At 48.1% G+C, this 27,490-nt stretch overlaps 1 protein-coding gene across 3 annotated transcripts in view; it reads right to left on the bottom strand.

Moving 5' to 3' along the window:
* The window catches only part of CACNA1D (calcium voltage-gated channel subunit alpha1 D), a 303,488-nt gene extending 279,164 nt beyond the window's left edge, over positions 1-24,324 (bottom strand). For all 3 annotated transcript variants that reach the window (XM_039243605.1, XM_039243606.1, XM_039243604.1), the window contains exons 1-3: positions 24,258-24,324; positions 22,197-22,506; positions 18,348-18,453 (exon numbers count right to left, since the gene is read on the bottom strand). In XM_039243605.1, coding sequence (XP_039099536.1) covers positions 18,348-18,453; positions 22,197-22,506; positions 24,258-24,324 — 483 coding nt within the window. The remainder of the gene's footprint in view (positions 1-18,347; positions 18,454-22,196; positions 22,507-24,257) is intronic.
* Positions 24,325-27,490: the final 3,166 nt, after the last annotated feature.

Raw genomic sequence — 27,490 nt, 5'->3', positions numbered from 1 at the left:
TACACACAAATGCACCTTAGGGTCAGTCCCATCTATAAGCAAAGTTTGGAGTCTGTGTGCTTCAAGGGAGAGAGGAACCACCCACTCTCTTCCCCTCCACACCTAACACAGCTGACCTAAACCTCCTACCTTCAGAAACAGTAGGGGTAGAAACAGAGGATGCACAGAGGTGAAAATCAGGAGATGAAACTTGGCCTGTGACCTTGAGGAATACCCCTTCTCTCTGAGCCATAGAGCCTCCTGTCATCAGGCAAAGGGGCTGGAACAGGCAACATCAAAGGCCCTCTCAGCTCAAAGATTATAAGCATGTGCATACCACTTCATCAAAATTAAGAATTTTTGTGCTCAAATGACACCATCATGTAGATGAAGAGACAACCTACAGACAGGAAATAAAGGCTTGCAGATCCTGTATCTGCAGGACTGGTCTTGAGAATACACAAAGAACTCTTTCATACAACTCTAGAATAATGATGCATGCTACTTCTAAATAATATGACAAAATACAGAAGAACCTAAAAAATTAAGAACCTACCTATATACACATAAAAGTACAATCCATGAACTAAAAGCATGCATGTTAATAGTTACCACTAAGTGAGCAACTACTAGGTGCCAGAAATTTTATTTAAAACACTTATAACAAAGTAGATTTTATAAATAAGGAACCTAAGGCTCCAGATCATGCTGCTAGTAAATGAAAGCAATGGAATTCAAACCTTGGTCAACAATGATTTCAAAGTCCTAATCTTTCCATGATGTGCTGCTTCACCATTGAGTTACAGGGTAAGTCTTCAGAATTATAAAACAACTCTTATTTCCTTCTCAAGCCTTATATTCAGAATTTATGTTCTCTGATGTATAATTCTTATGGCTTTTTAAAAATGCAGGTTAACTGAGGAAAATGTGTGATTAAAAGAGATTCTAATTAGACACATACCATGTAAATCCTAAGACCCTGGAATTTTATGTTCTGTTTCTACCTACCAAAGTATGTCCCAGATATAGCTGTTTCATTCAAAATGAACAGAACACAGATCAGAGATTGTTAGCATGAGCTCTGTCTCCTAAGCGGGAGAGAAGATCTGTCTGAAGGCTTCTAAGATTCACCAGTTTTTGCCTGATGGCATGACTTCAGTTTTCTGAATTTTTATATATTACTATTCGATGACTAGTTATAGATTCTAGATCAAGTGTAATAAAAAAAAAAAAAACAAGCATTCTCTACCATAACAAAATTACCCTATTTTCTAAATGGGCAAAGGGTCTAAATAGACATTTATCCAAAGAATATATACGAGTGATTAATAAGCACATGAAAAGATGCTTAATATCATTAGTCACTAGGGAAACGGAAATCCACAAGGATCTACTACTTCATATCCACTAGAAAGGCTAAAACCCGAAAGACAGACAATAACAAGTGTTAGCAAGCAGAAACAGGAGCCTCGTATATTGCTGGTGGGAATATAAAATGGTACAGCTGCTTTGGAAATGTTTGACAGTCCCTCAAAATGATGTTAAAGTTACCGTATGACCCAGTACATTCCACTCCTAGGAATATACCCGAGAGACTTAAAAGCATAAGTTCACACAAACACTTGTACACAAATGTTCACAGCAGCATTCTTCATAAGAGCCAAAAACTGTAAACAACCCAAATGTCCACCCATGATGAAGGGACAAATAAAATGTAGCTAATCCCTACAGTGGAATATGATTCAGCCATAAAAAGAAATGAAGTACTGATACGTACTACAACATGGATGAATCCTGAAAACATGCTAAGTTTTCATAGATCATATTATATAACTTATATAAAAACGTCTGAACTAGGAAAATCCACATAGACAGCAGATTAGTGTTTGTCTACGGCTGGGGAAGTGAGGGTTGGAGGAAAATAGAAAGTGAGAACTAATGAATAAGGGGTTTCTTTATGGACTGAGGAATGTTCTAAGATTGATTTTGATGGTGGTTGCACCACTGTGGACAGAGTAAAATCCCCTGAATCGCGGAGTTTAAAATGCTGAGTTGTATGGTATGTGAATTATAAAGAATGTACACACCATCATCCCAGAATTGGAGACCAATTCTATTATTTATGGCCCCCAGGTCCCAGCACCACAGGTCAGGGACCTGTGGTGACCGCGTGAACCAGCTACAGAACTCTGACTTAAGTCAAAGATGCTTCACTTACAAACAAGGAGACTATTTTTAAAGCCGTCTTTGTTGTCTCACACAGCTTCACATGCAGCAAGGGTGGAGCTCTTTGCTGTTGCTAAGATTAAAATGTTTAACTTAACTGGCATCAAGAGTACATTTTTTTCAAGGCAAGAAGAAAGAAAGGCAGAAACTTACATATTCTTCTTAGTCAAGCCCAAGGAGCCCTCCTGGGAACAGAATTCTGTCTGCCCATGTAAAGCACCCAAATGACAGCTGTGAACAGTACAGCTGCATCTGTTCCCAAGGACCCCAAAGTCCTGGCAAGGGTCAGGCATGTATCATCACTACCCACAACCCCACGACAGTCTCTGGACTCTAGAGGAACGTGAAAATGTGCCTTGCCAGGGATGGGAGGAGGGCTTTAAGAACCAGGCTATTGCAGGGCATGAAACGTCTCACTTGACCATTTTCCTGGGGCCAAGGGCTAAAGAGCACAGCCTAGGTGGAAAAATTCTCGGCATGCGAAGAAAGTCCAGGAGATGGAGAGACTGCAGACCTAAGAAGCAGGACTGGGAAGCAGTGAGGCCATTCTGTTTAATAAGCTCACCAGAATCATGTAAATAAGTGCCTTCCCTTCAGTGTAGTAAGCTCGGGAAGCTGGACACCTAATTTTGGTAACATTGCCATTCCTCAGAACATTTCCAAAATGCCATGGTCAGACCCTCTTCAAAGCCCATGACATTCCTCTCAAGATCCTCAAAGATAAGGAAATGTGGTTCTTTGAGGGTAGATGTGATTTTCTTACAAACAACATTTAAGAAAAGGCTGTGAATAAGGTCAGTGATCAACCTCGATCACCCCAATTTTAGCCAGAAGCAAAGCAAAATGAAAAGCAGAAACTGCCTAAAAGCAGTTCTGAAGACAAGCATTCCAGCATCACTGGGAGGAGGGTGCAGCCCCGACAATAACCACTTTGAAGGGGGCACTGTGTTTTGGATGCCTAAGTTCTGCTATTTCCATTAAGCAGTCGACCAAAGGGGGTCAGGCGGGCACATGTGCACGCTCCCTCATTCCGCTCCCCACTTGGAAAGAGACACCATCGAGCCTATGTTAAGAAAAAAGTCAAAGCAATTAAAGCAACCTCAGGGGGCCTGATGTAGACACAGTTTTGCTTCATTAAATACTCATCATTTACCAAACCACCCACGCCAGGAGGTAGAGGATTTAAGACAAAGGGAAGGCTGGGTCCCTGCCCACAAGAAGTTCACACTCCTGTTAGAAGTAAGGGAACAGCACAAGATCAAACACAAGCAAGTCTGTGGCTCAGAGGACCCGGTTGCTTCCATCTCAGGGGTTGGTCTTGAACTTCCACTAAGAACACACCCGCTGATCTCAGTGCTGCAGCTCTAGCACCCCACACGCAAACCACCAGAACGGGTCAGGACCCAGGCAGCAGAACCTCTAACCTCGATAGCCGCCCCCAGCTGCGGGATAGGCCTATATTCATCATTTCTGTTTTTCATCACAGACAAAAGGAAGACAGATCCAGGAACAGAGTTAAGAGGTGATATTAACTATGCTCTATTCACACTTGGAACCAGGAAATACCATTGCTTGCTCACAGAGTTGGCCGGGTCACAAGTCTATTCTTTACTCGGCAAAGTCATTTGTGGTTCGCATTTCCCAAGCACGGTGAATCCCACAATTCTCAAGGAGCTCGAGGAAGACTCAGGACTTCAAGTAACAGCTGGTCTTTGAAAATCGTGAGGGGTGGGAGTGGGCTGCCTCAGGCTTAGATCTGATTGGTTTTGTCTCTGCTTGCACTTCAGCCTCTCTCCAGCACTCCAGCACACTCACTGTGGCTATGCTGGAGGGGGTGATTTTTCCCCTGCGTGGGGCTCACGTGTGGCACTGGCATCACTGGGACTCAGCCTGACACCACTTTCTAACAGGATCCGAGGAAGGTGAGGCTGGATCCTGTCCTTGGAGTCACTCAGCAGACAATAAGGATAATGTCTGCTACGTGTATACTACTTTCTAGACTATAAGGCACTTGCACACACATCCCATTGGTCCCTACTTCAAGACTAGGGAGGAAAGCAGGGTCACACAGAAGCGAGGCTACAGAGCACAGACTCAAGGCCAAGTCATGTGACTCCAAGTTTAGTGCCCTTTCCATGACATGCCTCATACACACAGCAGGGCACCGTCCTGAAACAGTATGGGGTGACCCCACAACCTGTTTGTAATCCCAGGGGGCCGTTACCGCAGCAAATAGCCATTCATTTAACCACTCGGAGCTTCATTGGCCTCATCTGTACCACAGAAGCGCCAGTCGCTGCTGTCCGACTGGCAGTGAAGACAGACAAAACAGGTGTAAGATTCTCAGCCTGGTGCCAGAGATCTAAGGGGGCAAAGTTCAAGGCCCAGGCCCCACCAGCTCTCTGCACAGAGGGCAACACACTCTCAGCTGAAACGTCCACGTGGCCACGAATGCCAACCCCAGAAGCCACAAGCCATACTTGCCCTTCCAGCTTCTGATCACTGAAGACTGTGAACACAGAGCTCCCTGCTGAAAATACAGGCCTCAGCTCATCAGTGTGCTCTGCGGCGGCCACATGCCCCATGGCCACGACCAGCCCCTGTGCATCTCCCCCTCTGCGGCCAGCAAGCCCGGAACTAGAAGCAGTGACCAGCCCCTTGCTGAAGAACAGGTAAGGGCATGCCCCTCCTCCCGCGCCCCGGCCCTGGGCTGCGAGGGGAAAAAAATCCAGGGCCAGGAAACACAATACTCACAAGAGAACACAGGGATTCAGCAGGCATGGCTTGTGACTGTGATTTAAACCCCCCATAGCACTCCAGCAGGGGAATTTGGGGGTCCCCACAGTGCGCAGACACTGCTGAGCCCTGAACTTCCCTGGGAAGGAAGGGACTCTCCTCAAGAGCATTCCTGACAAACTCAACAGTGTCTTTTGCTACAGTGCAGCTCACCCACACAGTGTGTTAGGACTCCTCACAAAGACTCCATAGGAGTTCTGTCTTATCCCCATCTGACAGATGAGGAAACCAAGGCCAAGGGAGGGAAGAGAATGTGTTCAGTCACAAAGCTAGTGAGCAGCAAACCTGGGGCCCAAATCCAGCTCGGTTTCCTCCAGCCTCTGCTCTCCTAAAGGCAGAACACAGGCTGAAGGCAGGAAGGCGGGACAGTCAGAGCAGGGTGTGCCCCAAACAAGTGAGGCCTGAGGTAGGAGGAAGTTAATGGTGCAACTCCCGAGGTTCAGAGGGTCCCTTATGAAAATCACTTTTCATCCTCTCAACAACGTGATACACGCATCACCTCACCACTCCCATACTCCCATCTCACAGGTGAGGAAACTGAGGCCAGGAGCCACATGGCAAAGAGCCAGGGACAGCCTGGGTTCTAGGAAGCCTTAGTTCGGGCCCATCCGTAGGCCTCAGTCTCCCACTCGAGGGAGGAGCAGGGACTCCTGAGGCCCAAGAACACGGCTTGGGAAAAGGCAGGAGAGGTCTGCCACTTCCCGGCTGCCAGATCTCTGGCCCTCCCTGCCCCAGTGAGGCCACCTGCTCTGTAAAGCACCAGCAATACACACAAGGTGGCCGTGAGAAGGAAATCAGACCCCTGGATGGGGGCTCCCCCGGGGCGCCAGTGATGGTCGCCATTCCAGCTCCAGACATCACCCGCTCTTCCTGTCAGAGCCATGGCAGTCAGGCCAGAACTCTCCACGCTGGTTTTGCTCCTTAGAGCTTGTTTTCTTTCCCCTTCTAAGTATTATTTAAATCCAGACATGGTCAGGGGTCTCCCACCTGGGCCGAGCAGGAACAAGACACAGCCGGTAAGCAGATTCCTTGTTAACTGAGAGCGTAGTCTGTGCAGACACCCCCAAGCCTCCTGGGAGGGTGCTGAGCTCTGGATTCTTCTTGCCTGCCTCAAGATGACTCACTGTGTAGAAGCAGGCTTCAGCCTTCCCAGCTGTGGCAGAATTAGATTCTGGCCATTAAATCCTTTCTTTCCTTAGTGTTCCCAGGGAAAGAAGAAACCCTTCCCCATTGTCAGTGCAAAGGCAAGGTATGGTCCCGGCCTAGCGCTTCCTCTTATAATAGGGAGGAGAACTTTCAGCCACCTCCTCACCAGGGCCGCCCCAACACCCACCAGGACCTCTACTAACCGAGTCGGTCTGGTGAATATGTCTTCCACAGGATGGCTTGAGAGCAAGCCCCCAACACGGTAAATCAGTCAGGAAGCGTCTCTGATGTGGCTCGCCAATCCCATTCTGCCTCTCCCCCACCAGGCAGGGAGCGAGTGGGTCTGTCTTCCCAAGCCCCAGTTCCTTCCCTGGTCTCTATGCTGAAGCTTAAGGACACATTGTCGTGGCTCACAATAATAGTGACCACCCCCGATGGCTCCATGTTTTCAAGGAGCCAGGGCCTGGGATAACCCCCTTAGTGCCTGTATTCCCTCTTTTCCAAAAAAGGAACAGATTTGGCAAGAAAAAGCAGCTTACTGATCAGAGGAGTGCACAGCAAAGCTAGGGACTGAACCCAATCTGACCGTGGGACCCATAACCCTGGTTGTTTCATCCTACGACCGGCCAGTGCTCAGCACAAACCTCTGACCCACGCCGCAAAAGTTCCTGCACTTTCCACTTGCAGGTTAACAACTTTTCATGAATTAAAATGCAATGTAATCTACTTAATACCTGAATTTCAACCTCTCAATCCATTCCCATTTTAACTGGATGATTCAGAAGGTTGGCAGAGGGCTGTAGCGTTGGCAAAAACCTCTGCCCTGATCCCCTCCAGCCACAGCGCCCACCTAGAAATGTCTGAGGGGGATAGGGATGAGGGGGCATCATGAACACAGTTTCTATGCCAGCCCCCACACCTAGGCTCCAAACCCCAACCAAAATCACGAATGTGAAACCTGCCCCAAGGACCCACCTGGATGTTCTGATGCCGCTCTGCACCTTGGCTTCACCCTCCCCTGCTCAGCATCAAGAGGAATCAGTCACGAGCCTCAGCTTCCCCTCACAGCTCAGTGGAGGAGCGTCGGGTCAGAAAGCCTGGTGTGAACCCTGGCCCTGCCCCTTCCTAGGCTTTATGGCCTGGTGTAAACAATTTACCCACTCAGAGCCTTTTCTCCTCACCTGTAAAATGAGACTTCCTTGGGAGTTTACGGTAAGGATTAAATGAGAATTAAGGGCAATTATAGGTATAAAAAGCACCTAGCTCAGTAGATGTCAACCATGAGCTAGTAACAAAGGCAATTATCTCTGTGCCTCCAGTTACTATCAAAAGGCAGCTATGCTGAACAAGGTAACGGAGGAGAGGACACTGTTTGTCTTCCTGCTCTGCCGATGCTCTCCTGCCCTCCCACTGGCCAGCGCCCTGACTCCATAAAATAACGTGGCTGCCTATGGTCAAGATTGCCACATGGGCATGCATGAAGTGAGAGAATCATTTCTAAAGTAAAACAGGGCAAGGATGAGTGATCAAAACTCTCTTTGGGAAGATAAAAAAAAAGATTGAGGAGAGAATTAAAGGTCGACTGAATGCCCAGCATGCTGTCAAGAGACATTCTTTGGTCATCTGATGTCCCGGCGGTCCCCGGTATTCTCAGACGCTGCCCAGTCAGAGGGGAAGTGCCTGGCTTCGACCCAGATTCACAGCTATAACTAGAGGGCGTGGGAAGAAACAGACCAGGGGACAGGAGACCGGGCTGGGTCCTCAGTTGGTTCCTTCCTCACCAAGGGACTCAGGGCAAGTCAACTGCTGAATCTGGAAAGGAACACTTCCATCCAAAGGTCTCCAGGGCCCTTCCCGATCCCAAGCTCAGCGGTCTGTGATTCACAGCCAACACCACTCCGGGTCAATGAGAATGGGCCATCCCGCCTCCCACTGCCCCACATGGGTTCCATGACAGGTGAGCTTCTGCGGCTGGCCGGCTCCTTGCCCTCCCTGACCACGCAAGTTCCACTCCACGTGTCGTTCTCGAGAAAGACCTCTCGGCCACCCCCTCTTTTACCAACTTCTTGCTTCAATTCAAATTCTAACTGAGAACTGTAGAATTTGTCATTTCATTCCCTCCCCATAAAGCCTCTGAAAAAGAGCTTCGGACTGTTTCACCATTAATTCATAGTTCAAGAATTCAGAATTTGTAAAAGCCTAAGAGAAGGTCATTTGTGCAATACTGTGAAAAAAAAAGGACTAAAGGAGCTAATTACTGACTGTTTTTGTACAATACAAATGGAGTCATTTAAATATAAAGTCATTATACTCCATTGTTATCTATTTACAGAACATTCAAGGATGTCTTTTTAAAAAAATCTATTGGTCACTTCCTTAGTTCACATTAGAGTAAAATAATAAAACCACATCTCTTCAAGAATGAGGGTTTTGGAGGAGTTCTCTGCATTAATTCATAGTATCCTTTTATATTCTGACTTACACAAGTTAGGACAGTAAGCGAATGTGTTTAATGGACTCTGTGCTACACATAATAAATGCTCAAAAAAGTACTTTATGCGTGATTTAACGATAGCTGTGTTAAACTACTCTTTTTCATCTTCCCAGCTTTACGTCTATCGTCACTTATATAATCAAAAAGCAGAGCTCTCACAGAACACAGAAGTGCCTTCATTACACCACAGCTCAGTGTTGCGCGCTAACCCTTTAGAAACTACGAAGCCAGAGACCATCTGCTGGCAGGGCGTTTCTGACTCTGTAACAAAAGCACAGCAACGACAGGGCTCACCACGCCTGCCGACGCACTTTGTACAAGGACCCCCACTGGAGAGTCCTCCTTGGATTCTGTTCCTACAAAGTGCATCTCTGAATGGTTGCAGCTGCTTTCCGTTGTTGAGAGGATAAAAGCCGTGTAAGTTAGGATGCGCCTCCTTCGGCCACCACTGCTGGAAATCCTAAAGGGCAAATCAGTGCCCGGGTGTCAGCAATCCATGCACCTCGAGCCCCCGGGGGCAGGTCGACTTTGTTTCCATTCCACATTGCCCCATCTTTCACCCACTTCTATTTCCTAAGCCACCTTAGGGCTTTCAGAAGTAGTGGGGAGGGGCATAAACCTTATCATAAATACATAACACTGAGACTTTCCCATGCACGAACATAAAAATTAATAATCAAAGAACATGGGACATTAGAAACCTACCAGGTTAGATATTTTCCTTCCCCAACTGAAAGGAGCATAAAGGTAGTGTTCACCTTGAAATTGTAGCAAACACTCCAAAACTAAGAAATTTATTTACCTATTCACTGCCTAGAATTAATATTTCACTAAAAACAACTACAATAATCAAGCACCTGGCAAAGTACTTACTCAAAGTAAGGAGAAGAATGATAAGCTTTGGGGCCTTCCATCTGGATCTGTGGTTCAAAAGAGATTAGGAATCTAGTGCTCAGGGTCTGTGGACTTTCTGCTCTAATCAGAGGCTCTGGAGGCCTGCCAAACATCCCAGAGGAGGGCTGAACCCTCTGCCCAAATTTCTCTCGCCATGGCATAGTGAGAACAAGTGAGGTTGGTCATCAGAGGTGAGTGACAGCAGATCACTTCCGGGAGATGTGGGGGTAGGAGTTTAAATGGATACAGGCATAGCGGACAGCAGCATGGCAGTAAGTGCAGAAACTGGAAATGCACTATCTTCCCACCCAGAGAGTTTACTTCTAAGTCCATATCCCAGACAGATGTTCCCTTGTATGCACAAAGAAGCACATTTAAGGATATTCAAAGCAGTGTGTGTGAAATGGCAAAACTTTAGGAACTAACCTAAATGATCATCAGAAAGAGAACAGGTAGGGGCGCCTGGGTGGCTCAGTCAGTTAAGCGTCCAACTTCAGCTCAGGTCATGATCTCACTGTTCCTGAGTTCAAGCCTCATGTTGGGCTCTGTGCTGACAGCTCTGAGCCTGGAGCCTGTTTTGGATTCTGTGTGTCCCTCTCTCTCTCTGCCCTTCCCCTTCTCTCTCTCTCTCTCTCTCAAAAATAAACACTAAAAAAAATTAAAATTAGAAAAAGAACAGGTAAACCATGGTACATGCATTCAGGGAATATTTAACCCCAATGCAAAGTTGTTAGATCTCCATATACAGATAAGGAAAGATCTATATGATACGTTAATTGGGGAAAAAAAGAAGCTATATGACACGTGCATTCTGTATCCACTCGTGTAAACTTTAAAACACCCAAACTGTATAGATACCTACTGTGCAAAATGCACAGGTTATACATACACAGGGGAAAATTCTGAAAGGGTCACACCAAATTGATGACTGATTAGAACGAGCTGGACAGGTAAAAAGAGACTGTCACTTTATATTGTTTTCATTGTCTAGAAGAATACATTCGTGCAAATGTTGAACGATGATCTGTTGTAAGAATGCAAACTGCAGAAAACAAAGAGGGTTGTTCTCTGACCCCAGGTTGTGGGTTTCCCTTGACACAGGGAGCCAGAGCACCGTGGGCTATAAGTCAAGGACAGAAGAGCCTGGTCTGCCCCACATAGCAAATCTCAAACAAAATATGTGTTGAATAATGGTGCCTCGACTCCCTGACTTATAAATAAGGGTTCATCCAGCTCTACAAAATTCTCTGTGAGCACATTGTGCTAGACTTCCCCTTGGACACAGAAGAAAGGAGGCAGGAAAAGGTGAGTGCCTCTCACCTCACCTGCTTGGAGGCCCCAACTGCCACGTCCCTCCTTCCCAGGCTGGGTCTACCTGCCGGCCATGTTTTCCCTGAGCAGCTGGGAGCCTGCCTTCCCTCCCCAACGTCGGCCTCCCTTTTGCCTCCAGCCTGCCCCCCAAGGTCACTCATTCAATAATTTCAACAGATGTCCTCTGATTTCTAGAATTACCACTCAGCCAATAGGGAGGTGGATAAAAAATTGGCAAAAAGAATTGCTTGGAGGCTCAGGAGAAGAAAGTCATTTTCCCCAGCACGGGGCAATGTCTGGGGCCCTGCTCAGCGAAAATCACCAGAAGGCTTCACCCTTCGAGGTGTGTGTCAAAAACACCCATCCATCCATCCTCCCACCCACGTCTCTGCACCCCCCCCACCCACACACACAGGACTAGTCACCTCAGGCACTTCCTCTTCAGCCCCATCTTCAGCTTTGCTCATTGTGTCCTCCTTCCCACTGCCATGGCCGGCTGTGCCCACCCAGCCACGCAGCCTTACTGTCCGTTAGAACCACGGCTGCAAGAACTCATATCCCACTTGAATTAAAAAGGGAAGACACCTTCTGCCACTTTCCTTACTTTGATCGCATGGGCAGAACAGGACTTTGGGGACAGAGCCTGTGCTGTTGCTGGCAGAGAGCCCCAGGTGTCTGAGTGCAGCAGGAAGAAGCAGGGATGCCTCTCCTGGATGCCTGATCAATGTCCCACCCCCAGGACAAGGACACCCACCCACAGCCCTGCCCTTGGCACATCATCGGAGCAACAGTAATGCCCCATGAGGTCCTTCCCTGTAGCTCAACCACTAGAATTCCAGAACATCTCATCTATAATTTCTTTAGGGACTTTCTTAGGGGAGGAGCCGTTGGGGGTCTGCTCTGGAGTCCCCCCACCACCACCACCAATATCTAATGAGACATAAGTATCTCTACTGCTGAGCAAATTGTCCCCTCTGATTCCGGAACTTCTCACATTCTGCAGACAGTTAAAAATTAAATACTGATGGGGAAGGTTAAAAAAAGAAACTATCCACAAATCTGCCACAGGGGTCTCTTGTTTCTCACATAATCATTTTTAAAATACTGAACTTGAGCTGAGGTTAAGGAAAGAATGCAACTCCCCACAGCCCGTCCCCCAGATGGGCTAAGAGGGATGCGCCACTCAGATGGTGTGTGAGGCAAACCCACTGCAGGCCAGCCAGCCTCTGCCACAGACACCCATGGGCTGGCATTCTGATATCCTCTTTTTTATATTTATTTATTTTGAAAAAGAGAGAGACAGAAAAAGAGAGAGCATGCCCGGATTGGGGGGGGATGCATTGCGGAGCAGAGAGAGAAGGAGAGAGAGAATCCCAAGCAGGCACCACACTCAATGTGGAACCCAATACAGGGATTGATCTTATGACTGTGAAATCATGACCTGAGCTGAAGTTGACAGTCAGATACAGAACCAACTGAACCACCCAGGTGCCCCGATACACTCTTTAATGCCCCCTTTTCCAGATGCCTCTAATAGGACTTCTGCCCCCTTGGACTTTTTAGTTAGTTAATAAATTACACACACACACACACACACACACACACACTTTTTCCCAACTAAGCCATTTTAAGTTGTGGCTCCACAACCCAAAATCCAACATATGCTGGCTAATACATCAGTATATCCAAATATCTGCTCTCTAAGCCAAGCTTAGAAACACCAGTGCTCAAGGCAGGACTACAGAACAATGAGATTTGCTTTTCTTAACAAACCAAATGACTGAGGACCCTTTTGAAATTCTTCTTAAGAAACTTGAATAGTAGCAAACCTGAACTCTTTAAGAGCTGGACTTGGTCTCTAAAAACCTGTCAATAGTCCATTCAGTAGAAGATGGAGCCCAGGAACTAGAAAAGATGTGATGATTTGTGCGGCACGCAAACTGGTTCATATTTCATGGTTAGGAAGCCAGCGTTGGGTAAAGTGTCACTACACAAGTCTACCTCCTCTGGTTGTTTGGCCGCTTTCCCCCTCCCATCTGCCCATGAACCGTGACGCTCACGGTTGCGCCCGAACGCACACACTCGGCGCGCATGCAACACTGAACACAGCAGCCAGCTTACGACTTAGGGATTCAAAAAGTATCAACAAGTGCTCGTCTTTCCTCTCTCCTGCCTCATATATAAAGAGTTAAATTTGCCAAGAAAGACACCATCCTGAAATTAAAGGCAAACTGACAGGTGTTTCCTGGGATTCTCATTAACACTGGACCACGAAAGTCAGCCTCTTAGGCAAACATTAATCATTAGCCAATTGTTGAAAATTAACTACTGATCCATAAGGACCTACCGTGAAGCTCTTGTATGGCCATTCGTGTATTTATTCACTCGTTCCACATACGTTTCCTGAAGTGCCTACTGTGCGCCAGGTACAGGGTTAAGTTCACAACATGATAGAGAGTGATCAGACTCCAGCCTCCGTCTCTAGGAACTCATATGCTGATTTCATCCAAAGTAACTCAGCTAATCAGCCAAAGAACCAGGCCATCAGACCCTAGAGCACATGTGCAGAACCACAACACACAAACCACTCCCCATAGCAGTTATAAAATGAGGTGGAAAGGAACTAATGCCTGTAAAGAGGAGGGTTTACCGTGCTTATGGGAGGGCAGAGGGAAAGCAAGTAGTTACACTCTGACAGGCGGAGTGGGAGGCACGAGTGAATGAGGTTCCGAGGAGGCTGAGCTGAGGAGGCAGCACGTGAGCTGTCCCAGAAGAGACAGAATCTAGTCGTGCAGAAATAAGAGCGTACAGTTCAAACAGAAAGACAGCAGAGCAAAGACACAGTGTGGATAACATACCAAACTAAAACCCACCTTATAGGCTAAGCCCAATGAACCAAGTTATAAAAATGTGTTTGGGAAATTCTCACTATGTGCAAAAACTGTGAGATGCTGAACTATATGACCACACAGATCCAATGTGCTCACTTGTTAAGACCAGGAAACACCACATCAGCCATGGAAGAGAGAATGTGATCAAAGTACACTGTCCCACAACTTTCCTGGCCACTAGAAGGCATCTCACAATGGTCCCACTGCCAAGAGCCCACAGCCAGCACTGCTGCTCAGAGACCCACCACTCCGCTACTGCAAGCACAAAACATGCTAGGTGGCTCAGCTCTCAACCCAAGTTCCCAGGGCTCCTTCAGCAAGAGGTACTTGAGAAGCAGAGTCACAAGACCCTAACCTTTTCAGGAATACGCACTTATAACTTCCCACTCACTCCCAGACAAGGACCTCCAAGGAGTCCACAGAGGGGCCTGCCAAACGAGGAAATCCTGAATAAAGCTCAGAGGAAAGAATGAAGCGGTGCTGCTCCTGGCAATCACATCAACAACACGTATTTACTGAACAGCTACTTTGTACCACCAGGCCAGGCACTGTTGGGGATTCCAGAATGATTCACTATGAACTGGATTCTGCAGTCCAATGCCCTACCACTGAGCTATACCCCCTATGAATTGTATTCTGAAGATGCTTAATAGGCTAGAGATAAGATGGGAATATAAAGAACTAAAATATAGGGTATTTTATATGCGAGGTTCCACCAGACAGGTTCAAATAAGAGTGTTACTTCATGGGCGCCTGGGTGGCTCAGTCGGTTAAGCCTCTGACTTCAGCGCAGGTTATTTTCTCACCACTTATGAATTTGAGCCCCACGTGGGGCTCTGTGCTGACAGTGCAGAGCCTGGAGCCTGCTTCAGATTCTGTGTCTCCCTTTCTCTCTGCCCCTCCCCTGCTTGTTCGTTCTCTCTCTCTCTCTCTCTCTCTCTCTCTCTCTCTCTCAAAAATTAAAAAACAGAAGGAGGAGGAGGAGGTGAAGGAGAAGAACAGGCTGGGGGAGAGAGGCACTGAAGACGGAGAAAAGCCTGGAAGGCAGGCAAGCTCACAAGAGCAGTGCCTAGGAACTGCAGGTGGACAAATGGGGGCGGCTATGAAGGAGGAACTCAAAAAGCCCAGACGGCCCAGGAGGAGCCGGCCACAGCAACCCGGGGTATGGACGGGGAGGAGGGGAAGTGGGGAGGGGTTCTGTAGAGGCAAAATGTCAACTGGCCAAAGAAAAACAAAGGGGCCTCAACAACAAGATGAGAACGGGGGCAGGAAAGGGGCCAAAGGTTTGGTCAAACAGCCTGTTGAATTGAACGAGCAACTTACTGAACACCCTTTATCTGCCGCTGAGCCTGATAAAGGGATAGAGAGGCCTGGGCCAGACGCCCTGCTCTCCGTGGGTGGCGTCATTAGCAGACACGAAGGAAGGTCTGAACTGGCAAAAGAGCAGCCCCACTCGGGACAGCTCTAGTTTGGGGCGGCTCAGCGCTACCGACAGCTGGGCACGGCCAGGGCCGGGGAGTACGAGGAGCCCGCTGCACAGGCAGAAAAATGGAAGTTTGGTAAGCAAGATAAAGCATCCTTCAACACATTGAAGTACAATACTGTGAGCAGCCTCGCTCTGACACCCCATGAAGCAGAGCTCTCCCCTCCGCCCCCCTAACCCGGGCTAAGAAGAAATTAAACCAGTGATATATACTTTCAATAAGCAGAAGCGAGGAGTTAGCGCTACCCACTGAGCCAAGAAGGGTCTCACTGTGGGAACTCAGTTGTACTGTTTCCATGGCTTCAGCCTCCACCAGTCCCTGCAAGTCCACAAATGAAAGCTGCATAGAAACTTGAGACTGTTTATATTTAAAAAAAAAAAAAAAAAAAAATCTAACCCTGGGAAAACTTGCGCTCCCCAAGGTAGTTTCCAGATCTCCAAAGCTGACTAAGTTGCATGCAACCCAGACAAAAAACATATCACACCAGTGGGGATGGCCACCTTTCCTACCCAACAGAAGTAATCCCATCACTACAGATGACCTGTAACGGGCAGAAACAGCTGGCACCAAGCTGGCTCTAAGAGTTCAACATACACACACCCACAGAGCTATGAAGCAAAGCAAACCATCAGCTCCCTGACACGTGCAGCTTTGCAACCCATATCAGTCTCTGCCCTTTGCTTTACCATTCACGTTAACTGAAAGGTATTTACTACAGATGAAAAATAAGCTTCGTTCAGCTGCCTCTAAACCGATCCCAAAAATAGAGCAATCACTTTGGTATAAATTGGGTCAAATGTATTAAAAAAAAAAAAAAAAAACGGCTCCCTGGTGAAAGCACCGACATGGCATGGGACCTTGCAAAGAGTCAGGGGGAAATCCACAAAGATCTTCCCTTCCCACAGTGGGAAAGGAAATATTTAAAGAGTCAAGCAGAGAATAAACTCATCTGGCCATGTGACCATCCAAGTGAAACAAGACAGAAACTTGAATGCTATGAGTTTCAGAACAGTAAGAGGTCAAAGGAATACATGTTGGTTTTTAGAAAGGCCTGCCAAACTTAATGCACTGCCTCTCCCTCCACCCCCTAAAAATACCAATGTTTAAGAACTGTCAAGAAAGGATCCGCTAGGGAGGGATTGCAAAGGAGAAGAAGAGAGGTTTATCCATTTCTTGCATTTTATTCCCTTACTCGTTAGCTGAGAAATCCAACTGGTCTGACAGCAGATATCAGTGCCCTGAATTTCCCTGGGAAAAATCAGAATATTAATTGGCTTACACACGCAGCTACATTAATTATTCCATTGATCTGAATTAATCTGCCTTTCTGAAAGGTATTTATTTTCTAAGTTTGTTTAATCATGTTCTCTTGAGCTACAAAAAGCAACAAACTGGGTCACCATCCACATTGTTAAATTTGGTAACAAGGCTGACACCATCTGTGGCCTAGACTATGATGATCTATCCCCATTGATGGGGGCTTTTTGCCACTTCTGCTTTTCCTTGAAAATGATCCTCTAATGTCACATGTCTACAACCAAATCGGAAGCTGTTTAAAATATCCCAAAGCACACAAATCACCACAGTATAAATACACACTAGTGGTAAGTGTGTAGACGTGCATCCAACTCTTGTTGAGTTACATTTTCAGGAGGAGCAGTAGCCGCAAGTTTATTGCATTCTCTAGAAATCAGACTATAAAAGTCAGACCGTGAACAGACATCACGTTATTATCTGACTTATGCCACAACATCTTAAGTGTGGCATGAAATCCTGTATACACACTATTAAGGCGAAAATCACAAGAGCCTAATTTCGGGATCTTCAGAACCCAGCAGACCTCTCCCCACACTAGTGTTGCCCTTACAACACTCGGTTACAAACAGCAGCCCTACAAAGATACAGATTCAACATGAAAAACCAGAAACAAAAGAATCCAGCTGAAAAGAGGAGAAAGCAAGAGAGCGAGCTCCCTGTTACCCAGCGCTGGCCCCTGCCCCACCTGCCTTTCTGCACAGCCTCCACCCAGGAGGATGGACGCTGGAGCTGGAGAAAAGTCCTGATGGGCCTTCTGAATCATAAAGACGACAGAATATCAGAGGTAAACACAATCCCAGTGATCTTCGCATCCAACCCCCTTGACAAGTGGGTGAATGTCCACGTAGAGAGGATTTAGGGAAATGCCCCAGAACACAGCTAGGTGCCAGCTCAGTGGGACAAACACTCTCCTAGTCCCAACTCCAGTGCTCTTTAAGGCTTTTCTTTTTCTTTTTTCATTCATTCTTTTGTTTTGTTTTTTAAACTGTATCAACCTTTCCCAAAGGAAGTTCCATGAAACACTGGTTCGGTGATGTGTTCTGCCAAAGAAAGTGAAGAATCCATGACCAATTACTTTTAGGGACTAGCTGAGTTAAACAAAATGAAACTGGTTTTTTAACTACAGACCTTCCCAGGGCTCTTACTGAGCTAATGTGCGCTATAAATCTTTAAGGGCAATAAAGTATGTGGAAGTATCCCGATTTATTTAACCATAGAATCATTTTATCTTGGGGCATTTCAGAGGCTGCTCCTAGTAAAATACTACACTCTATTCTCTAAATTGGATTCCACGTATATCTATTCGTTTCCTTGTATTCTGCTGTCCTAAAAATGAAATAGTTCACGTGCAAAGTCCACAGTAATTCTCTACTTCATGTGCAAAGTCCACAGTAATTCTCTACTTACCAGAAAAATTGACCAAACAAAAGACCCACCACTCCCCAATAACACTTGATTTAAAAAAAAAAAAAAAGCAGCTCTTATTATCATGAAAATAATGGTGGATGGCAAAAGTCTATGTAGAGAGAAAAGTCATTTTAAAACATGCTACAAACCAGAATATTCCATTTAAAAAGTTCCACATCTCTTTATACAAGATTCAGGACTTTAAACATTTTCATTCAGTATAAATTTGAGAATACAGGTCAGAGAGAAAAACAAACCAACCAACCCCCTGTTGCAAAGCTCCAGGAAACATCACATGCATAGTGGCAAACTTCAGCCACCCAGAAAGCCAGCTGCCAGTTTAAGTTGAGAGGCAAATGATAACCACACATCAAGACAAGCAGGAACTATAAGGACACTTACCAAGTTATGATTTGTTGAATTAGAATCATCTTCAGGGAATGGGATGTAAATAGCTAAGGCCACACAATTGGCAAAAATAGCCAATAATATAAATATGTCAAATGGTCTGAAAATTTTTGTTAAGGTATATATGTCTTATGCAAACGTAAATCCTCTCTCTCATCACATTCCCAATCACACCACTCCTGAATTGCTTTTGAAATGAAAATTATACCCACAAACCCCTTCTCGATGAGCTGTCAAGACCCCCTAGGTCCCCAGTAGATGTAATCATCCATGGTCGTCTGGCAAGTCTTCCTAGCGAATGACTTTTCCATGTCCTTTCCTTCTAAAAGGATCACGTTACGCTCATTCTTTGCTGTGCATTTTATATGGAAACCTAAACATACATCCAGTTAGGGCAGCCTCTGAACCAGGTTTCTGATTCTTAAAGTTTTAAAAGTGACAAAGTCCTTAGAACACTGCTGGAGACACAAAGAGAAGTCCTCGTGAGACAAATCTCTCCCACAAATCCTTGTCTCCATGTGTTAAAGCCATTTTCTCGGGGGCTATTCTTGGCTGGGTCGATCTCCTGTCTGGACTGGGGCAGGCCAAGTCACCAGGACTTTCTGCATTCTACCTGTGACTGTATCATGGCATGTTCCAATGCCTGAGACACTGTGACCGGCATGCTGGGCTCCAGCTCCCCCTCTGCTTCCTTTACTAATCAATGCCTATCACTGTTTCAGATTACAGCTGGACTGGAGCTCAGTTTATAATGAGCTGTTACTGCATTCAATTTATAAACAAATTAAATAAAAGGCCATAAGAAATCAGCACCAGACACTTGCAAAGTACAACTGAGCAATTCTAAATCTCGGGGGTCTGTCTGGAAGAATCACTTTTGAAATCAGCTTTCAACAGACACTTGCTTAAACATTCTGGTGTTATTAAGAGACAACTGGCAATGCAAGGTTTGACCTCTACTAAAATGACTGTTTATCTTCTTTTGGTTTTCAGCCTTTCCAAACTGCAAGGTTTCTGAACACTAACATAGTCTGCGGCTTGGGGCGGGGGGTGGGGGGGTTGGGGCTTGATTTTACAGCAGTGCTTCCCCAATAACCTTACCCACAAAAGGCAAAGCCACTGGTTTAACCAAACTCCTTGAAATATTCAAGATTTGAGGATATGAACAGACCCTTCTCCATTCATCCCAATATCCTTCTGGGAAATCCAAACTTACTGGGGAAACAAAGGCACCTTTCCTCTCTAGGGATACCCTGAGTCTCATGAGAACTCAGCCCTGTGAAGAGCTTCACACTCACTGAAATAAGGCCATGCGTGACATTATTCTCTTACTAATTCTGATGGGTTTATTTTTAAAGCCAATTAGCTTTCATTCATATTTACTCTTTTAGCTCATCTAGGATTACAAAATCTCTTATCTAGGGATCCAACTTTAAGACAGTTTCCCTTAAAAAGACTTCAGAATCTCCTTTTCCTTTTTTTCCTTTTCGCAGTTCCTACTGAAATTTTAAAAGCCAACTGTCCCACTGTTATTCTACATAGAAACACACCTATGGCCTCTCCATGCCCCATACCCTGCCCTTCCTTTTTAGTTCTCAACACCTAAATGATGCGCCAGGCAATCTGAAAGATACCAGTGCTGTTCAGGAATGCCCGGTGTAATTCTTTTTCTTTATGGGGGTCAGGTTTCAGTTTCCAGGTGTTGGTGGAGACTGTCTCACCCACAAGACTTTTACAAGCCAAGCAGAACAGAGCAATAGAGAAATAGATGGATCTGCTCCTAAAAATTCCTTTTGCTAAGGCAAACTCTTCTCACTCCCTTAAGATGCAGGACACCCCGCCTCATCTGGGTGTAAAAACAAATGAAGCTGTCGCCCTCCCAGTGCTGCCTGGGCCTGGCATTACTGGCTTCAGGAGGATTTCTATAACCTGCTCCCTGACCGAGAAGGAAACCGTCACTTGGAAAGACAAACAGATCACACATTGTTTAAAGATCTGTTCTACAGACTGTCCCGTTTGCAGGCAAGCTTCCCCCTGCATTGGCAGCCACATCCCCTCGTTCCTGTACACGTGGGTCTGGCAGTGCGGGAAAGGGAGTCAGCAGTGTGATCCGGGAATTCACTCCGTACACATAAATCGCTACACAGAAATTACTGTGCACATAGAGAAACAGCGTCAGGCTCCCGCTCCACTCCACATGAAATTAATGACCCCGGAGAGGTCTCTGCTCCCTCGGAGTCATGTCAAGCCAACCTCAGGAGGAGGAGATCTTTCTGGCTAAGGGTAAGCATGCCTCTAACTCGAGCGATGCCACTGAGGCACACCCTACGCACCTAGATACCTCCCAGCTGACAGTGGTGCTCGTTCTCAGACCAGAAAAGAACTTATAGAGAAAACACATCCACACAACCCCAGCTATGTGAGAGACACCGTAACTCCCTATAGAGAAGAAACATCTGTTCTAAAAAGGAAAACCACATGAAAACCCCTCAAATCCTACCCTTGCATTTGGTCGCCCTCTGCAAAACCTTTCTAAACAAAGTTACCTCATTTTAACTTGCATCCATGAACACAGAAAATAAGCCAGCTAAGACAGAAGACATGCAAATCGCTGCCTAGCAAGGTACTCAGGCTCTAAGAGGGTTTCAGCTCCACCTTCCAGCTACTGGCCAACACACTCTCTTTCTAGCCCATCCACACCGGGCTGGTGGGAGAAGCCCTACATTCACACTCTTTCCTATGGTCAGAAGCTGCTCTAAGGCTCCTGTCAGCCCCAAATATACTTCTGGGAAAAGGAAATGCTTTGTTTTACCGAGACCAATGAATCATCTGACTAATTAGAAAGCCATTTGCTCAGAAAGGAGGCCTCAGTCAACCTTTTCTGAAGGGTGGCAGGAACTGGGGACTGGCCTCCAGGTTTGGGGGAGGGGGCAAGCAGGCAGAGCACCCTGATTTTCCAAGATCCGAGACCTAACAACCATCCTGGGGCATCTGGAGTTCAGTTTTAAAAATACAAAGGAGACACCCAGAAATGTCTCTCCAGTCCAAGGACACAGACAGAATGTTTTACAAAAGCAGCAACTGCAAATTCCCCCACTGACAGGCTGCTCTCTAACTCACAAGGGCTCAGGCAGAAGAGGCACTCGCCAGCCTCCCCCTCCATACGCTCCCTCGTGCTCACGTTTCACATGCTTTTTTGGAACATGTCAAAAGGAAATTCCAGGAAGTCATAGCATTGATGAGCACACTGCTCCCTCCCTAGGAAGCAAGTGTTCATATTTGTAGCTACCTGAACAGTCCCCATCACCAGATGTCAGAGCTAGAAGCAACCTTAGCAGTAGCTGGCGCTGCAGAAACAAATTCCAAACATCAGAATGAGAAGGTGCCACTAAAGGTCCAAAATGTATTTCTTTCTAGCAGAGTCTTCTACAGTCTTTTCGTTTTAAATCAGCATACCTTATTTGCAGTAGGTTCAATGTATATCACTGCCCCCAAAACAATGATGGGTTTAAACTAATGACATCACATCAAATGGCCAAAGGTACATTTCATATTTAATGAACACTTTGAAGTTTTAGGCTGTCACTCCCTCCCTCCATCACTGCGTGCGCACACGCGCGCGCGCACACACACACACACACACACAGCTAAATATACCCATAGAGCAACCCTTCTGCATCCCGAGGAGACAGGAAGGTATATACAATGAAACCCTTTCCATACGCTCTTCTGTTGCTCCCATTCCAGACTGCTACGACTTTGTGCCATTTCAGAAAGCAATTCCTTTTGAAGAACAGATGGTAAAAGAGAAAATGAGAAAGACTTCCCCCAAAAAAAGGATACTTCCATTCCACTATACTAATGCAGGCTCTTCGGATGGGGTTATTGAGTGATAAACAGAAAAGGGCACGGGCAGGTCGGCTGTTGGACGAGTTACCCTGTTTTTTGCTCTTGGCGTATTGCTGACGTTTTCTTTGGGAGAGAGATCCTACAGGTGGGGGTGCGGAGGTGCTCATAGTTTGGGCAGCCTTGGCCTGTCTAGCAGCATCGATTGCAGCTTGCCAAGACAGGACGGTTTGCTTGGAGCTATTCGGCTGAGAAGTTGGTCCTTCACCAGAAAGAGGGAGTCTGGTGCCTCTTGCATAGTTTGCCTCTGGGAAGAAGGAGAAAAAGAAAAATTAAGAAACAAACAAAAAAAAACCAGTGGGAATCCAGTGTCAGAAAAGAGCAAAGTTGTCTCCCATCAATAACAGAGGAAGGGGGGTCATTCCCATGTTTCCATTTTGAACCTCATGTCCTATTTTGCAGAAGCAGGAAGAGAACTCCTTGCACTCTGTGCAGAGTGTCGGAGGCCCACTACCAAAAAAATAAAAAAATTTTAAAAAGGCAGTGCCAATAACTCAATAGTCTTAATCATTTTCAGGGTGTTACTCCAACATCTTTCCACAGCCACAAATGCATTTTTTTCGGCATAGGAAAAAAAAAAACCCTCTGCTGGCACCGGGGCAATACCAAAAGCCCCATAACAAATATCTAGATTATGCACTGACACTTCCTGCAGATGAAAATTCATGATGCTTGGGACTCATTTCCTCCACAGGCTTCCGAAAACAGAAAACCTCTTTAGGCCTTTTTTGCATTTTAAATTGCAGCCGCAGCAGCCAAGCCAGCATCCAGAGAACCAGTCAAGACAGGCAGCTTGCACCCCTCCACCTAGGGAAGACAGACTGGATTGTGCCAGGGGTCCTCAAAGCCCAAGCAGGGAATCATCTCAGTGCAGGCTGGCATCCAGGTACAGGCAGAACCCCCAGAGGGCTCCATGTGCACGGCCCTCTCTGACCTGGGGTCAGACCCTGACTCTGGCAGGTCTCTCAGGCACTTGCCTACCTTCAGTCACTACCTCCTTACTGAGACAGAAGTCAAAGGGAGAGTGGTGGCAAGGTAGAGAGATGGGCGTTTGCAAACCCAGTTCTTGCTAAGCAGAGAACAAGAGAGGCAAGGCAAGCACAGGTCTGCCTGCCCAGCAGCCTGAGAAGGGGGCCACGGGAAAGGTGGGGGGGGGGGGGCAGCTGCAGACAGTCCCCAGCAGGGGAGGAGTTGTTCGGAGGCTTCCCATGGGAAGCCCTCACCCGGAAAGGCTGTGAGCCCACTGAGGGTGTGGGGGGGTGCCCTGGCCTCCAAGGAGGCAGGAGAACTGACCAGAAGCAGTTCATCAGCACCCAGCCAGGCCGGCGTGGTGGCTGGCTGCACGTGGTGCCCAGGCCGGGCTGGGGAGGGGAGCCCCACAGCGGCCGCCAGCGGCTCCCCGGGCATTGCTAGGTTACCGACGTGTGCACAGCGACGCTGGGAGCAGGAATACGCTCCACTCGACCCCCTGGCCGTGATTCTGAGACCCGGCCTCCCTCTCCAGGGGCGGGGTGTGCTTCACCCACCGTCGGGAAGAGGGAAACCGGGCAATCCTAGAATTTTCCGGATGCCACTGGAGACCAGGGGGCGGGGAAGGAGAGGAAGACGAGAAGAGGCTGGAAAGGGGGCTCCGGCTGAGGACTAACAGCCATCCCCCTTCCATCGCTCGGGAGCGTTGGAGGAAAGTTGAGCCCGAGGACACTGAACCCGAGTCACCTCGGCTCGCCGTCCCTCGGCACACTACTCCAACGACTCCACGGCCGCCCCCACCCCACAAATGCAGAATTAACTCTGACATTCAAGGCCTGAAGGGGAGAACGGAGTGGCTGTCACGCATCTCCCCTGTGTAGATGACACCGAGCTAGAAGCATCCTCTCCAGCCCCCTCAACCCACCCAGCGCATCAGAGACGGGAGGGGGTGGGAAGGGAGAGGGGGTGGGAAAAGGACCATGACAAGGATTAGATTTGGCAGCGGGTGCCCAGGCTCTGGCTGCTCACCGTTCGCGTGGTCCGCTTGCTGCTGCCGTTGATGGTGCATGTTTTTCATCATCATCATCATCATCATCCACGAACATTTATTGAGCGCCTACTGTGTGCAGGGCACGGTGCTGGGCGTCGGGGCGGGGGGGTGGGGAGGAACGGGTAAGGGGGTTACCGATAGGTAGGAGCCGCGGTCCCTGCCCTTATTGTGGCTTCAGCAGGGGGTGGGGAGGGACGGGGACAGATAGCAGAAAATAAGAATAATTTGTAAAAACCGCTCGCCACCCACGCTCCTTCTTTTTCAAAAATGGAGCAAAATAAACTTTTTTTAAAAAATAAGATCAGATGTATATATTATCTTAATAATATATACATGTAATTTTTTTTTTTTTTTTGCTGCAAAGGAGAATTGGCTTGGTCCCCTCCTCTAGCGGAGGGACGCCGCGGAGATGCCGGCCCGGCCGCCGGGGCCGCTCGGGGCGCCCCCCATGCCCGCCCGCCCGCCGCCGCGGTGCCCGGTGCCCGCCGCCGCCGCCGCCCGCGCCGCCGCTGGCTCGGGACCGCGGGCGCCCCGAGCTCACATCCGGGGACGGAGGCGCTCGCTCGCTCGCTCGCTCCGCGCCCGCCGCGCCGCGCCGCACGCCGGCTTCGCCCTGGCGACGCTGCGCGCCCGCCGCCGCCGTCCCCTCCCTCCCCCCGCCCGCCGAGCCTCCCACGGGCCGCGCCGCGCCCCAGGGGCCGGGCCCGGCCCGGGGCTGTCCCCGCTCGGCCCGCGCGCCCGGGGTGGCCGCCGCGTGGGACCCGGGGTGCCGCCACCCCGCCCGGCTCGGAGGACCCACGGGCGCCCAAGGGTTAAGCGCGCTCCGGCCGCCGGCGGCCGCTTAACCCCCTGCGCGCCGCAGTGTGCTCCCCGCTCTCCCCCGACACACGCGGGCGGGGCCTGCGGAGCCCGCGGACGCGGGGTGCGGATGAACCGCACCTCCACTGCATTTCTTCGGGGCGGCGGGGAGGGGGGAGCTGGGGAGCGCGACGCTGAGGCTCCCGCGCCCGCCTTGGCTCAGGGCGTCCTCCCCTCCGCACACCTGGAGGAGGCCCCGCCCCCTGGGAGCACAGGTGCAAGCGGGCGGTCGTTGCTGGGTGCGGAGGGGCTCTGCCAGGCTCCCTCCACGCTCTGCGGTAGGGCAGGAGCTCCCCCCCCCCCCCGCTTCCTCTGGCTCTTTCTGGTTGCGGGGGGATGGTGGAGCCCTGCTGTCTGGAGATCATTCACTGCCCCCAGGTAACGGCACCTTGAGATCTAACCGGGTTTCCTCCGGAGTACCCCTTCTCACCTCCGCCCTGCTCTGGTTTGGCGCCGCTGTTGGCTCAAAGATGCTGGAGGGGGTTGGAGGCGGGGGGGGGGCGGGGGGGCTTTCTGTGTCTCCCTCCTCCCCCCTCGGGTGTGCGCGGGCAGGTACTAGGAAGTAAAGGCCAAGGTCTTTCCAACAGCGAGTGTTGCTTAAAGGAGTAGATAGTGCGCTAAAACTGCTGACTGCCGCGTGGCAGCTGAGGAAAGTAGTTCGTTTTATGGTACCTTCACTGTCCAGTATTTGGGGCGGGGGGTTCTGCAAATGGCAGCCCATGTCTAGAGGGGGAAATACTGTATCTAGTGGATGACTGGTATTTCTCATTTAGCGTTGTGCTGGCTGTTTGGAGAAAGGCTTCTGCTTTACTTCACAAGATTCGATTTATTTGCTTTTGTTCCGATCTGCATGTTCCTACGACGTTTTAGAACGTTTGAGAACAGTGTCTTTAAAGCAAAAATAAAGGAAAAATCTCAGCGTGACTTAAGAAATAAGAAGCGTTGATGGGAAGGCGCTCCTTGGCCAAAGAAAGAATGCTGGGCATCTTCAATTGTTGGGGGCCCCCTGGGGAGGGAGAGTGGGGACCAAACAGAAGGCTTCCCAGAGGCCTTGCGGAGAGGGGCACAGGGACTGCGAGGATAAAAACAATCAGGCCCCTTGTTCTTTTCTCTTTTGCTGTTGTTGTTGGGTTTTGTTTGTTTGTTTTTCTTTGGGGAGAAGTGGAGCCCTGTGGCCTACTAGTAAGATAAAGCCAGCCTGGGTCACCTCACAGAAGGCTGCTTCTGAGCCCAAATCGGAAGGGACAGAAGTCGGTTGCCTTCAAAGAACTTTCCATCCCCAGACCCCGAGTGCTGATGCAAGTATAAAATTCACGGGTTAAGCTATCACTTGGAGACTTCTAGGCCTAAAACCTTGCCTCTAGAGACCGGACTGCAGAATCCCACCTAACCTTTACTTACAAGGCACCTGTTAAGAACAAGGTCCAGGCTGGGTGTTGTCAGGACAAATCCACACTACCTCCTCTCCCTCATGGAGACACAATCTAGTGAAGGAAGAGCAGTGTGTGTAACACCATGTGGAACACAGGAGCCATAACAGGTATGAAAAAAAAAATGCCACACAAGCATCATAGAGATTCATTATAATGGGGTAATTCGAGCCGTCTTCATTTTTCACTGAGGAGATGGCATTCTGATTCTTAAAAATTGACGAGGTGAGGAAGGGGGAGGGGTGAGCTGATGGAGCCCTGGGCAGTTTTACGGCGTTGAAGCTATTCTATATAATACTGTAACGAATATCGGACATTATACCTTTGTGAGAACCCATAGAATGGACAACAGAAAGCAAACTGGAATGTAAATGATGGACTTCTGTGAATAATAATGTATCAACATTGGCTCTCGAGTGTAACAAATGTACCACACTCATCCAAGATGTTACTAATAGGAGAAACAGTTGCGGAGGCAGTATATGGGAACTCTGTACTTTCTCTGCGATTCTTCTGTAAGCCTAGAACTGCTCTAAAAAATAAATAAATAAAGCCTATTGAAAAAAAAACAGGTGACTCATTTTATTGGGCATAAGTGGGATAAGAGGAATGAGCTTTGGGGGAAAGAGCGAAGGCGGGGGAGACTAAAGCCCAAGATGGGAGGTGTTTGAAACTAAGCAGGAGTGCAGTGGATTGAGGCGCAGGCCTCGCAGGCTGGGGGAGAAAGGAGGCTGGGAGGAAGCAAAGCCAGTCGAAGAAGGTTTGCTGGCTTGTTAAGAAAACTAGATTTATCAAAAAAAAAAAAAAAAACAAAAAACTAGATTTATCTTCTCTGCAGTGGGAGCCAGTAGTGTTTAAGCTAAGAAGTGACGTGATTATATTGTGACTTGGGTCTCCAGGTCTTACACTTTAGATATGAAGGA

The sequence above is a fragment of the Hyaena hyaena genome, unplaced genomic scaffold, assembly GCF_003009895.1.
Source record: "Hyaena hyaena isolate Hyena2069 unplaced genomic scaffold, ASM300989v1 scaffold_231, whole genome shotgun sequence".
Classification (NCBI taxonomy): Eukaryota; Metazoa; Chordata; class Mammalia; order Carnivora; family Hyaenidae; genus Hyaena; species Hyaena hyaena.
The sequence above is the reverse complement of the archived record's forward strand: the minus strand, read 5'-3'. Positions and strand labels throughout refer to the sequence as shown.